We start from the raw sequence: 15,327 nt of genomic DNA on the forward strand, positions 1-15,327 counted from the left end.
TTCTTTGCTGAAATAAAATGTAAATTAACCCATTTTGTTACTCATGATTAGTTGAGGTCTAAAGGAAAAGCTGCACGTGTGTTGCTATAGTCAGTTAAAACTGTGATATATTGGAATATTGATGAATAATCAAGAGGGATCATGTGTAGTCTTAATGTTCTTAAAAATTAACCAATGACATGTAAGCACTCTTGTTTTTCAAGGAAGCAAAACGTTTTCAAAATGTTGATAAATCATGGGTAAAAATTATGCAGCGGGCACACGAAATTCCAGTTGTGGTCCAGTGCTGTGTAGGAGATGACACTATGAGGCAGCTTCTGCCTCACTTACAAGAGCAACTGGAAGTCTGTCAAAAATCTCTCACTGGGTAAGAATTTTCTTTATTATTTATTTGTGGGATGTAGGTGCCCCATGCAAATCCAGTATTACAGATTCCAATGACCTTTAGGTGAAAAGTTTCTATCGCAGATCACCTCTGTTTGTTTTCTTTGGAGTGGAAGACTGAGGGAGATTTGATAGCAGTAGGCCAAGTTAAGAGCAGAGATAAAGTGGGAAACTATTCCTCATAATCTGCAAGCTGGAAGGCATAAAGTTAGGGTTCGAGGCAAGAGGTTTAGAGTGGTATTGGAGGAGAGGACCTCATTGACCCAGGGAGTGACTGAAATCTAGAATATCTGTGGGTATCCTGGAGGCACATATTCTCATGACATCTAAAAGATGAGAGTATGAGAAGATGAGAAGCTGACTCCTTGAAAACATATAAAGCTTTGGCTTAGAACATAGAACATTGAATAGTGCGACACAGAAACAGGCTATTCAGCTCACAGTGTTGTGCCAAACCAGCTAAAAAGCAAATCAAAAACACCCAAACACGAATCCCTCCTACCTACACAATGTCCATATTCCTCCATCTTCTTCACATCTGCATACCTATCCAAATATCTGTCAAAATCTTCTAATGTATTTGCCTCCACCAACATACCAGGCAGTACATTCCAGCCCCCCACCACTCTCTGAGTAAAAAACTTCCCCTCACATCCCCCTTGAACCTATCTCTTCTCATCTTCAATGCCTGCCCTCTGGTATTAGACATTTCAATCCTGGGAAATAGATACTCTCTGTCTACTCTATCCATACCTCCCATAATCTTATAAAACTCTATCAGATCTCCCCCTTCAGCCACTGCCATTCAAGAGAAAACAACTCAAGTTTGTCCAGCCTCTCTTGATAGCTCAGACCCTTTAAACCAGGCAGCATCCTGGTAAACCTCTTCCTATAGTGGGGTGACCAGAACTGTATGCAATACTCAGGCCTAACCAGAGTTTTATAAAGTTACAACATAACCTTTTGACTTTTGAACTCAGTGCCTTGACCAATGAAAGCAAGTATTCCATAAGCTGCCTTAACCATCTCGCCATTACTGTGCCCATACCTGCAACTATAAGATACAGGAGCAGAATTAGGCCATTTGGCCCATTGAGTCTGCTCCACCATTCAATCATGGTTGATCCTTTTTTCCTCTCCTCAGCCCCACTCCCCAGCAGTCTCCCCATAATCTTTGATGCTGTGTCCAATCAAGAACCTGTCAAGCTCTTTTTTAAATACACCCAATGACCTGGTCTCTACAGTCGTCGGTGGAAATAAATTCCACAAATTCACCACCCTCTGGCTAAAGAAATTCCTCTGCATCTCTATTTTAAATGGACACCCCTCTATCCTGAGGCTGTGCTCTCTTGTCCTCGACTCCCCTACCATTTTCAGTTCTACTCTGTCTAGGCTTTTCAACATTCAAAAGGTTTCAATGAGATCCCCCCTCATCCTTCAAAATTCCAGTGAGTGCAGATCTAGAGCCATCAAATGTTCCTCATATGATGAGCTTTTCATTCCCAGAATCATCCTTGTGAACTGCCTCTGAACCCTCTCCAATGCCAGCACATCTTTTCTTAGATGAGGAGCCCAGAACTGTTTACAAGGTGAGGCGTCACCAGTGCCCTATGAAGCCTCAGTATTAAATCCCTGCTTTTGTATTTTAGACTTCTTGAAATAAATGCTAGCATTGCATTTGCCTTCCTCACCACTGACACAACCTGCAAGTTAACCTTTAGAGTTCTGCACAAGGACTCCCAAGTTGCTTTGCATCTCAGATTTTTGGATTTTCTCCCCATTTAGAAAATAGTCCACACATTTATTTCTTCTACCATTCATTTTCCAACATTGTATTTCATTTGCCACTCTCTTGCCCATTCTTCTAATCTGTCCTTCTTCAGCCTACCTATTTCCTCAACTCTACCTGCCCCTCCACTAACCTTTGTATCATCTGCAAACTTGGCAGCAACACCATCATCTAAATCATTGATATACAGCATAAAAAGAAGTGGTCCCAACACTGGCCCCTGTGGAACACCACTAGTCACTGGCAACCAACTGGAAAAGAATCCTTTTATTCCCACTCGCTGCCTCCTACCAATCAGCCAATGCTCTAACCATTCCAGTAATTTCTTGTAATACCATGGGCTCTTAACGTGGTAAGCAGCCTTCTGTATGGCACCTTGTCAAAGGTCTTCTGGAAGTCCAAATATACAACATCTTCTGCATCCCTTTTATCTATCCTACTTGTAATTTCCTCAAAGAATTGCAACAGGTTTGTCAGGCAAGATTTTTCCTTCAGGAAACCAAGCTGACTTTATCCTATCTTGTCCTGTGCCACTGAGTACTCCATAACCTCATCTTTAATAATTGACTCCAATGTCTTCCCAACCACTGAGGTCAGGCCAACTGGTCTATAATTTTCTTTCTGCTGCCTTCCTCCTTCCTTAAATAATGGAGTGACATTTGCAATTTTTCAGTCATCTGGCACCATGATTTTTGAATAATTATTACTAATATCTCCACAATCTCTACTGCTACCTCTTTCAGAACCCCGGGGTGTAGTTCATTTGGTCAAGGTGACTTATGTACCCTTAGGTCTTTCAGCTTTTTGAGCACATTTTCCATTGTAATGATAACTGCACCCACTTCTCTTCCATCACAGACCACAACATCTGGCACACTGCTTGTATCTTCCACAGTGAAGACTGATGCAAAATATTCATTTAATTTATCTGTCATCTCCTTATTCCCTGTTATTATTTTTACAGCCCTATTTTCTAGTGGTCCTATATCCACTCTCATCTCTCTTATTTTTTACACACTTGATAAAGCTTTTACTGTCCACTTGCTCTCTGTAGGTTTTTTAAAAAGCTTCCCAATCCTCGATCTTCCTGTTAATTTTTGCTTTGTTCTTGCTTTATATTCCACATTTTTCACTCTATCTTGAGTATTTGTTGATAATAGGAAAAAATCTATCCTAGAGTATGTTTTATGTCTATTTGAATAGAATGAATAATCCCTTTCTTTTGGATTGATTCTTCTCCATATATCAATCAAATTTAAATCTTTCATCAATGATAGAGTTAATTTTGCTACTTTTGATTTTGTAATAGCCTTTGTTGATCTATCTAAAACTGGATCTAAACAAAAATTAAAATCTCCACCTATTAATATTTTATCATGTGCGTTAGCCAAATTCAAAAAAACCTCCTGTATAAATTTTACATCATTTTCATTTGGTGCATAAATATTCATAAGAGTCCATAGTTCTGAAAAAATTTGACAATGTATAATTAAATATCTTCCTGCCGAATCAGTTAATACATTTTGTATTTTAATTGGTAAATTTTTATTAACCAAAATTGCAACTCCTCTCGCCTTTGAGTTAAATGAAGCTGCAATAACATTTCCAACCCAGTCTCTTTTTAATTTCTGATGTTCTATATCCGTTAAATGAGTTTCTTGTAAGAAAGCTATATCTATTTTCATTTTTTTAATATATGTTAAAATTCTTTTTCTTTTTATTGGTCCATTAAGCCCATTAACATTAAAACTTAAAAAATTCAATAGATTAGTCATTATTTTTAATTATGTTACTCCAATCTATAATAATATCTAATCTTTCAACTTTCATTGTATCCTGGGAAATCTTTTTAGAAGTCTCCATGTTGCTATGTGTGTCCCCACCAATCATCCAGGCAAAAGAATAGAAGAAAAATAGGAAGTAAAGAAAAAAACAAAATACCTCCCTACTAATGTTGTGAAAGAAAAAAAACACAACATTACCCCCCTCTATTGTACGGGTCATGGCAATCGCCATGATTACACACGTGAATCCCGTAGTAACCGATTCAAAGCTCCCCAGCCCCCCCGCAACATAAAAAATATATATATATATATAAAAACATACTATTCTCAGTTATTATTTCTAAAATTTTACTTTTCTCCCTTATATCATCCTTAAATGTCCATCAGTTCCATTCACTATCTCTGTCTTCATCTTTAACCATTATATTTAAAAGTCTTTACGTTTAATTAGCGAAGAGATGGGAGTTTTTGTGCGAACACCTCCGCTTCTCGATAATCAGAAAAAAATCTTTTTCCCTCCTCCAAAAAAATTAGCAGTGTTGCTGGGTGACGCATTAAAAACTTATAACCTTTTTTCCATGAAACATTTTTAGCTGGGTTGAATTCTTTCTTTCTCTTCAAAAGGTTATAACTTATATCAGGATAAAAAAGAACTGGTTTCTCTGCTATCATCAATGGACTTTTTCTTCTTTTAGCACCTTGGGCAGCTGCCTTCAAAATCTTTCCTTTATCCTGGTATCTTAAACATCTTATCAGAATTGATCGCGGATTTTGATCATCTTGAGATCTTGGTCTTAAGGCTCTGTGCATCCTTTCAATCTCAATTGAAGTTTCTTCTCCCAGTTCCAATTTTTCAGGTATCCATTTTTGAAAAAAATTTATTGGGTCTTCTCCTTCGGTACCTTCTTTAAGTCCAACAATTTTAATATTGTTGCGTCTACTAAAATTTTTGAGCTTATCAATTTTTCCCATGAGTTGTTTTCTTTCTGATGTCCAGGCATCATTATCATCTTCCATCTTCTTCATTCTTCCATCCATTTCTTCCACTTTGACTTCCAAATCTGTAATTTTCTTTTCCATTTTTTCCTGTTTCTTTGTCATTTTATCAAACATAGCCTCCATTTTTGTTATTTTTTCTTTAATTACTTTTAATGCATTTAATTTTTCTAATTTATGCATTATTTGCCTCAAAGTCTTTTTTGTGTTTTCAGAGGAACTTTCATCCTCTTCTTCTTCTCCATCTTCGTCTGATTTTTCCAGAGATTCCGACTCTCTCTCAGACTCACTTTCACTGTCGGTTTCAGTCGTTGCTGGGTTTTGTAGTTCTGGTTGCACTCGTTTGTGCATGCTCGTTCCTTTACGCTTGCGCAGTTCTCGTTGATCTTTTCCTTTAGAAATGGCCGATGCTGCCGCGGCCTCCTTTTCTGTTTCACCGGTGGTGTGTTGTACCTGAGTCCGCGGTTCTTCGGTAGAAGTAGGCCTTGATTCTGTTCCAACTTGTGCGGTCTTCGCGGAAGTAGTTTTCTTCATCCTCTGTTTATGAGGCATAGCTTAAAACAATCCAGAGTAGTTTATGAGTAACCTTAAAAAAGTATTGATTGACTTTTCTTCACTTAAACATTAATTTATTAACTTTTTTACGGGAGGGCTGAGTTCCAGCGTCTCGATCCTACGTCATCACGTGACGTCCCCCAATTTTTGCTTTGTTGTGTGCCATTGCTTTTGCTTTTACATTAGCTTTGAGTTCCCTTGTCTACAACGGTTGTACTATTTTGCCAGTTGAGTATTTCTTCATTTTTGGAATACATCTGTCCTGCATCTTCCTCATTTTTTCCCAGAAACTCACTCCATTGCTGCTTGGCTGACATCCCTGCCAGCAGTGCTCTCTCTCCAATTTACTTAGGTCATCTCCTCTCTCATACCACTGTAATTTCCTTACTCCACTGAAATACTGCTACGTCAGACTTTATTTGCTCCCTATCAGATCTCAAGTTGAACTCAATCATATTACGATCACTGCATCCTAAGGGTTCTTTTACCTTAAGCTCCCTAATCTCCTCCGGTTCATTACATAACACCCAATCCAGTATAGCTGATCTCCTAGTAGGATCAACGACAAACTACTCTTAAATAGCCCTAGTGACCTATCCATCTCAAAATTTAATTAGGCGGCCAAACACTTCGTCTCCTTGACCTCTAAACACCCTGACATATTTATACACTCAGCATTGATTTCCTGGTCCTTCCTATCCTTTTCCTTGGTAAATACTGAAGCAAAGTAATCATTAAGTACCTCACTCATATTCTCCACATCCAACCAATTATTCCTCCCTTTATCCTTGAGTGGTCCCACTGTGTCCCTCGCTATTCTCTTGTTCTTGATACATGTACAATATGTCTTGGGATTCACCTTAACCCTACTTACCAAGGACTTTTCATGACCCCACCTGGCGTTCCTAATTCCCTCCTTTAGTTCTTTTCTGGCTTCTTTATACTCGTGCTTCAATTGATCCTAACTTCCCAAGCTTTACTTACATTTCCTTTTTCTTCTTGACTAAATTCTCTAAACATCCAAGGTTCTCTTGTCTTTTCATCCCTGACCCTCCTTCTATCAGGAACATACCTTTCCTGTACTCTGCACAATTGATCTTTAAACACCCTCCACTGATGAAATCTGATGTGGACTTGCCAGAAAAAAGGTGTTCCCAGTTACATCTCCTTAGTTCCTGCCTAATGCCCTTAACTTTTTCCCTTTTCCAATTAAGAACTCTCCTGCAAGGACCATACCTATCCTTATCTATAGAAATCCTGAAAGTTAAGTATTTGTGGTCACTGTTCCTAACTACTCACCAGCTGAAAGGACAGTCAGCTGGCCAGGCTCATTACTGAATACCACATCCAGTATGACCCCTTCTGTCATTGTATCATCCACATATTGATTTAAGAAACCTTCTTGGATACGCTTACTACATTCTGCCCCATCCAAACCATCTTATGCATTTCCAGAATCTGATTACATATCTGTTCCTCAATATCCCAGTGGCTATTAGGGGTCTGTAGATCAATCCCATCAGTGTGATCACACCATCCTGTTCCTGAGTTCTACCGAAATGGACTCAGTGTCTGATCCCTCCATTATGTCTCCCCTGATTACAGCTGTGATATTAGGGCAATGTCTCCCCACTACTTTTAGTACCTCGTCTATTCTATAAACTTCAGAAACCTTGTACATTAATCAGTCATTCCAACTCTTCTCTCAACCAAGTTTCAGTAAAGGCTACAACATTGTAGTTCCATGTATTGATCCATGCTCTAAGTTAATCAACTTTACCCGTAATACGACTAGCATTAAAATATACACACTTCACACTATGCAACTCATCATACCTGTTATTTCGATTTTACCTTTCAATTCTTTCTCTGGCATCTTCCTTTCATCTGATCCTTCCCTTACTGACCCAGTGCTCTGGTTTCCAGCTCCATACAAAACTAGTTTAAACTCTTATGAGTCACATTAATAAACCTCACACCAGGATATTGGTTTCTTTTCAGTTCAGGCATAATCTGTCCCTCTTGTACAGGTTCCCCCCGCCACCTTCCCCAGAAAAGGTTTTAGTGATCCAAGAACTTGAAACCCTGTCCCCTGCACCATCTCAGCAGCAACTCATTCATCCATGCTGTTATCCCTTTCCTTTCCTAGCAGCGCTAGCCTGTGGTACCAGGAGTAATCCAGAGATTACTACCTTGGAGGTCCTCTTCAGCTTCTTTCCTAACTCTATATACTCACTGCACAAGACCTCTTCCCCTTTTCTGCCTGTGTCATTGGTGCCAATGTGCACCATGACCTCTAACTGTTCACCCTCCATGGGAATATTCTGCAGCCAACCCAAACACCCAGGAAGCAACATGTCATCCTGGTATCTCATAGAATCAACTTCCTATGCCCCTAACTATCAATTTCCCTATAACTACCTCACGGCATGACTTTACCCTTTTCGTTGAGCCTCAGAGCTGGCCACAATGCCACCAGCCTGGCTGCTGCTGCCATGGCCTGATGGCTTGTTCTGGTAAAGAGGATAGTTATAGATAAATACCTGATGATCAGTATGGATGTGGGCTGAAGGGACTTGTATAACTCAGGCTTGTATTTTGTGCAGCATATATAAATATAGCAATATGTTTCCGCTTAACTTCCCTGTGAAATTGCCTAGTAAGCCACAGAGCTTGTGTGATTTGAGATGTGCAATCAATGCTGGTCTTCCCAGTGATACCTTAATCCTAAATATAACTAAATTAAAAAACAAGAGATTGGGAGATGAACTTTCATTTTCTTTTCGCTCAGCAATGTAGGATACATTCCATCTGTATCACATGGTGGCTTAAATTAAAGAAATAACACACCATCTTTCCTGGTATCTCCTTAATAGTTTTTAACTGTTCCAGAAGATCACATGTTCTATATTCTATAGGCTATAGAATGAAATAGGCTATATTCTATAACCTATTTCATTGTGATTTTCACAAGCTCTTCTTCCTTGATAAAGACACATAAAAAGTGCAGATTTGGAACTTTTGCCACATTTTTGCCACAGTTCAGCCCTGTGAGAAAAAACCTCTTGACTATCCACACAATCAAAGCCTCACATCATCTTATACACCTTTATCAGTTCACCTCTCATCCTCTGTCACTTCAAGGAAAAAAGGCTTAAGTTCACTCAACCTATTTTCGTAGGGTATGCTCCCCAATCCAGGCAACATCCTTGTTAATCTCCTCTGCACCCTTTCTATGGTTTCCACATCCTTCCTGTACTGAGGTGACCAGAACGGAGTATAGAGCTCCAAGTGGGGTTTGACCAGGGTCCTATATAAGTATATTTATTAAGTACCTCTGCTACCTCTTCCAGTTCCATACACACTTTTCCACTGTTGTACTTGATTAGTCCTATTCTCTCACGTCTTATCCTTTTGCTCTTCACATACTTTTAGAATGCCTTGAGGCTTTCCTTAATCCTCCTCTCCAAGGCCTACTCATGGCCCCTTCTGGTTCTCTAATTTTATTCTTAAACTCCTTCTTGCTCGCTTTATAATCTCTCTCATTACCTAGTTTTTGAACCTTTCATAAGCTCTTCTTTTCTTCTTGACTAGATTTACAACAGCCTTAGTACACCACAGTTCCTGTATCCTACCATCCTTTCCTTTTCTCATTGGAATGTACCTATGCAGAGCTCCATGCAAATATCTCCTGAACATGTGCCACATTTTTGCTGTACATTTCCCTGAGAACATCTATTCCCAATTTAAGTTCTTGCCTGATAGCCTCATATTTCCCCTTACTCCAATTAAACGCTTTCCTAACTTGACTGTTCCTATCCCTCTCCAATGCTATTGTAAAGAAGATAGAATTATGATCACTATCTCCAAATTGCTCTCCCACTGTGAGCTCTGACACCTGATCAGGTTCATTTCCCAATACCAGATCAAGTAGAGTCTCTCCTCTTGTAGGCTTATCTACATATTGTGTCAGGAAACCTTCCTGAACACACCTAACAAAATCTACACCATTTAAACCCCTTGCTCTAGGGAGATGCCAATCAATATTTGGGAAATTAAAATCTCCTAGCATGACAACCCCTGTTATTATTACACCCTTCCAGAATCCAATAGTAACAGGGACATTGAGGAGCAGATAGGGAGACAATGTCCCTGTTACTATTGGATGGTCTATATAAAAAAAAACACCCAGTAGAGTTATTGACCCCTTCCTGTTCCTAACTTCCACCCACAGAGGCTCTGTAGACAATCCCTCCTTTTCTGCAGCCTTTTCCTCCTTTTCTGCAGCCGTGACACTATCTCTGATCAGCCGTGTCACGCCCCCACCTCTTTTGCCTCCCTCCCTGTCCTTTCTGAAACAGCTAAAACCTGGCACTCTAGGTAACAATTCCTGCCCTTGAACCATCCAAGTTTCTGTAATAGCCACAATATCACAGCTCCAAGTACTGATCCATTCTCTAAGTTCATCTGCTTTGTTCATGATGCTTCTTGCATTTAAATAGACACATCTCAAACCATCGGTCTGAGCGTATCCCTTCTCTATCACCTGCCTATCCTCCCTCTTGCACTGTCTCCAAGCTTTCTCTATTTGTGAGCCCTTCCTCTGTCTCTACAGTTCAGTTCCCACCCCACCCCCAGTAATTCTAGTTTGAACTTTTCCCAATAGCCTTAGCAAATCTCCCTGCCAGGATATCCGTCCCCCTCAGATTCAAGTGCAACCCATCCTTTTTGTACAGTTCACGCCTGCCCTAAAAGAGGTCCCAATGATCCAGTAACCTGAATCTCTCTCCCCGGCTCCAATCCCTCAGTCATGCATTTATCCTCCATTTAATTCTATTCCTATACTCAGTCTCACGTGGCACAGTCAGTGATCCCGAGATTGCTACTTTTGAGATCCTGCTTTGCAGCTTCCTTCTTAACTTCCTGCTGTCTGTTTTCAGGACCTTTTCCTTTTCCTACCTATGTTGTTTGTACCAATATGTATCACAACCTCTGGCTGTTCTCCTTCCCACTTCAGGATAACGTGGACAAGATCAGAAACATCCTAGACCCTGGCACCTGGGAGGTTAAGGCTAGATTTAACTCCTGTCTGAACAAAGACGTGGACCTTCTGGAATTTGCCCACACAGCAACAGTTCCTCAGTGGATGCAATCTTACTGGATCTCCACTCTCTACCATGTAATCAACAGCAAAGCTTAGTACCACTATGTGGGGAAACAACTACATAAATGTTGCCTGACTTGCTGAGTTCCTCCAGAGTTTTGTGTTTGTTGCTGCAGGTTTCCAGCATCTACAGTGTCTGTTTATCTTGAAACAGCAAAATATAGGTTATTTGTGCTGCTGTTTATCAATTACAACTCAGTGTTCAAAACCATCATCTCAGTAGTAATCACCTAGCTTCTAAATCTGGGCTTCTGCACCTCTCTCTGCAAATGGAGCCTGAAATTCTGGTGAGGCCACAGAGTATGGATTGGTAATAACTTCTCCCTCTCACTGACGGTCAACACAGGTACCTTAAGAATGTGTGCTTAGCCCACTCTCTCCACATTCATGATGGTGGCTAAGCACAGCTCAGGTGCTATCTATGGATTCATAGATTACACCATTGTTGTTGCTCAGACCTTAGATGGCAATGAGGAATGTACATGACTGAGATAGTTCATCTGAATGAGTGGTGTCTTAACTGAAACTTTGCACTTAACATCAGTAAGATCAAGGAATTGATTGCAGACTTCAGGCAGGGGAATTTAGGAGAACACACACCAGTCTTCATTAAGGGAGTCGATGGCAGAAAGGGTGAGTGGCTTTAAATTCTTTTGTTTCAGCATCTCAGGATCTATCCTGGGCCGAACAATCTGATGAAGGCGGCATGGTGATGGGTGTATTTCATTCGAAGATTAAGAAGATTTGTTATGTCACCAAAGATTTAAACATTTCTAAAGATTGAGGTGGGAAACATTCTGATTAGTTGATTCGCAGCTTGGTATAGAGGCTCCAAAACACAAGATGGCAAGAGGCTGTGTACTCTTCGGCACCATTCTCCCCACTACCGAGAACATCTTCGAAAGGTGGTGTCTCAAGAAGGCAGCATTCATCAATAAGGACCCTCACCATCCGAGACAGCCTTCTTCTGAGATGAGTTACAGGACCTCACGTCCCATACTCAATGATTCGGAAATAGCTTCTTTCCCTCCGCCATCAGATCTATGAACAACTCATGAAGCCATGAACAATACCTTGTTATTCCTTTTGTGCACTATTTATTTATTTTTTGAATGTGTAGAAATTTTATATCTTTTCACTGTACTGCTGGCACAAAAAAAATCATGATATGTAATTCACGACAAGAACCTGATTCTGATTCCTGCCTGCTTTTTATTTGACCTTAGAAGTTCTGTGGATTTGTTCATCATAAAATAAAAATGGTATAGTAATTTGGATTTAAAATATGTTCTTCAAAATTTGCTTTCATGTTTTATCTTAATATTTTGCAGATATTTAGAAAAGAAGAGATTGCTATTCCCTCGATTCTTTTTTGTCTCTGATCCAGCTTTACTGGAAATCCTAGGCCAAGCCAGTGATTCACATACCATCCAGGTAATTCCCTTCATTGTGAAAAGAACAGGAAATGATTGATACAATGATTATCGTTGCAACCTTGGCAAATTGTCATTCCCATGATTGAAGCATAGAACTTTAATAGCTAGTTAGCAAGTAAATATTATCTGCATTATCTAGTCCTATCTCACCACTTCTCTGAACTAAAAATATTAATTAAAATGATATACATCTGATTATTATATACGTAGTAGATATTTGATTTGTATGGCCTTGAACTTGTAGAGTGGTGTAAGAGTTGTACAATGTGGAAACAGGCTCTTTTGTTCACTAAGTGCTAAGCAACAATCACAAATTAACAAGCCTCCAGATTCTTCCACTCTTCTACAATTAGGGGCAAGTAATTCAACTGCACATTAGGAGCAGATGCAGCTAGTTACTCTTCTAACTCAAGTGATTTTGGAATATGGGAAGAAACTAGAGTACTCACGGTAACAGGGAGAATGTGCAAAATCCACATAGACAGCACCTGAGAGCAGATTGAACCCTAGTTGCCAAAGCCACTTACTTAAACAGAAAGAACATTTTACTGTCTTTCTCTTTGTTTTGTTCTTCTTTCACCAGTTCTCTTTTTAAAATAAGAACAGTCTGATCTTGTGAAATGTTTTCAGCATTAGGCTTGCTCTCGGTCTCCAGCCCACTGACAGCAGCCATTCTGATGGTCTGTAGCCATTCACAAGATGTGTGCAGCGATAAGCTCACAGTGCTTTAGAGGGGTCTTTTGCCTTTAGTAGGAGACCCTTAACAGTTTGCACTGCTCTTTTCTGTTTTCCGTTTACCTGTGGGTATTGTGGACTGCTTATCTGACGTTTGAACACAGAGTCCCGAGCAAAGGCTTTGTACTCTGAGTGGCTAAATTGTCTGACACAAGTGTCTCTGGTATTCCATGACAAGCAAATACAGATTTCAGCTGCTGTATAATGCTGCTGAGGATGTCGAGGACAGATTGGACACCTCAACTTTTTGTGAGTAGAAATTCACAGTCAGAAGATACTTGTCTCTTTCCAGCTAGAAAATGGCTGTGCCTGCAATTTGCCATGGAATGTCTGGAAATTCAGTGGATAGATAAGTCCTGTGTGATTTTTGCTTCACTTTGCTTTGCGTAATCTCCAGCTGTGTGCTCAAACAGGCCACAACATGGGTTGTCTTGCTCTTAGGTGACACTTTTTGATGCCTTAATGTCCTTGCTGCATTTGACTGATGATTTTGGCATACTTACCTACAGGAATGATGAGACTGGAGAACTTTAGTAGCAAGCCATCAAGAATTGTGAAAGTGTCTCTTTCAATCCAGTAAAGTCTGGGTTCATGAGCGCCTTTTGTAAAAGCTGGCCATCCATGCTCAATATGTCCAGTTTACTCTGTGAACCAGGAAAGCTTTCATGTACCTGAGCTAAGTAGATGTTGGAATCTTCCATGAGGGTGGAGTCAGCTTCTGCCACTTCAGTGGTATCCTCAGCTGTGTCTGGTGTTGTGAAAGATTTGCCAGGGACATGTTCAATGTTATGACAGTATGGCTTAAGCCTCATTCTGAATCTTTGCAGACGAGGAGGTAAGTCATTTAAGTATTTCAAGTTGAGGAGGCTGACAAGTGCCCTTTCTCAGTTCACAAACTTGCATAGGCAGTTCAGATTGATAAATCTCTGGATTATTTCCGTAGATATATGCGAACCAGAACGGTCTTGCTGTATATTCTTTCTTGGGGATCTCACTTGGTCTGTAGCGCCAATTCATTGACAATCAACCACTCGGATACCCTGTTGTGTTTGTTATTGCGGGATAGTGCAGAGCACACCAAGACGCCAGCATGCAGGATACTCAACTGAACTTTATTGACAACCCTGCTTGTACAGCATGTGAACTCCTCCCATGTGGGAGTGGCTAACTGAGTGGCATAGGAATAAGACTACTGTCTACCATTACAGAAACATGATCAGAGTATGCAAACCCCGCACAGATACTGTAGCTCCCGAAATCAGGTTCAAACTCAGAGTTGAGAGGTGGCAGCTCTAAATGCTGCACCTTCATGCTGCAACTGTAAAGCATATTTAGCATTCTCTGCCACTTAAGTTTATGATGAGGAATTTCTTAACTGAGTGTTGTAAATCTTTGTAATTCTTCTTCTTAAAGGGCTGTGAATTCTTAATTAATTTGGCAAATGCAGGCTTTGATAGGCATCTTGGTCAGCATGGGTCGATTGGGCCAAAGGGCCAGTATGGCTATGACATTATTCACAAAAGACTCTGTGATTGTATGGCTAATTCAGTGTTCAGCTCTGATCTGAAATGGGATTTGAAGTAAAATCCAAAACATGGGCAATGAGTTTTTACCTGCAACATTTTAAATGTGATTTCATTTTATCTCAATTTTTTCTCATTTTTTTTACATACAGGCCCACTTAGCTGGAGTGTTTGATAATGTAAATGAAGTAATTTTCCATCCAAAGGATTACGATTCCATTTTGGCTGTTGTTTCTAGGGAAGGAGAAAAAATTCATGTAAGTATTCATCTTAGTTTGAATCAAATTAAAATTAATTCAGAAGAGTTTAATTCATATGTTTTCTGAATAATGGTTTTGTCACATTTAGATATTAAAATATCAAAGTTTATACTTGTATGTTCTAGCATTAAAAGGAATTTAGATTTATGACAAGAAAACCCACAAGCTTTTTAGCTTGACACTTTTTATCAGAATTGCATGTAAGATAGAAGTCAATAACTTTTTCCCCATTACAGAGGTAGGAAAATAGTGGAAAGAATGAGACTACTGTCAGACAACAAGTTACCATTCACTTTAATATTTCTGTTATACTTATTACATACCTTTTTGTTTTCTCTTATCTTGTCCTTTCATACCTCCATACTTGTATGAAAATTGTGGCAAATTGTGTACTTTGTTCTCTCATGTGGGTATCCAAAGTTTGTTGGTGAAGTTGGTTATCAGGCAGTGCTGCACTCAAACGACATCATTCACAGACCGTAGGGTTTCACTCTTCAGCACTTGCCCAGCAGCCAGCACTTACAGAAGTATCGTGGGAGACTGAAAGATCGAGACAGTGGGCACGGCTGTCGGTGGCCTCTGTACGAGTGTTCTCTCTCTCTCTCTCTCTCTCTCTCTTCCTCCCTCTCACTCTGCACCCCTCCATCCTCTCCCCCTCCATCCCCTCCCTCTCCCTCTCCCCCTCCCCCTCTCTCTCCCTC

At 40.0% G+C, this 15,327-nt stretch overlaps 1 protein-coding gene across 1 annotated transcript in view; it reads left to right on the forward strand.

Annotated features, from left to right (window-relative positions):
• LOC132401347 (dynein axonemal heavy chain 8-like) overlaps nucleotides 1–15,327 on the forward strand; it is a 674,688-nt gene that overhangs the window by 293,632 nt on the left and 365,729 nt on the right. The window contains exons 36-38 of the mRNA XM_059983476.1: nucleotides 204–367; nucleotides 12,004–12,106; nucleotides 14,519–14,623. Of these exons, the coding sequence (XP_059839459.1) occupies nucleotides 204–367; nucleotides 12,004–12,106; nucleotides 14,519–14,623 (372 nt within the window). The remainder of the gene's footprint in view (nucleotides 1–203; nucleotides 368–12,003; nucleotides 12,107–14,518; nucleotides 14,624–15,327) is intronic.

The sequence above is a fragment of the Hypanus sabinus genome, chromosome 10, assembly GCF_030144855.1.
Source record: "Hypanus sabinus isolate sHypSab1 chromosome 10, sHypSab1.hap1, whole genome shotgun sequence".
In the NCBI taxonomy this organism is placed as follows: domain Eukaryota; kingdom Metazoa; phylum Chordata; class Chondrichthyes; order Myliobatiformes; family Dasyatidae; genus Hypanus; species Hypanus sabinus.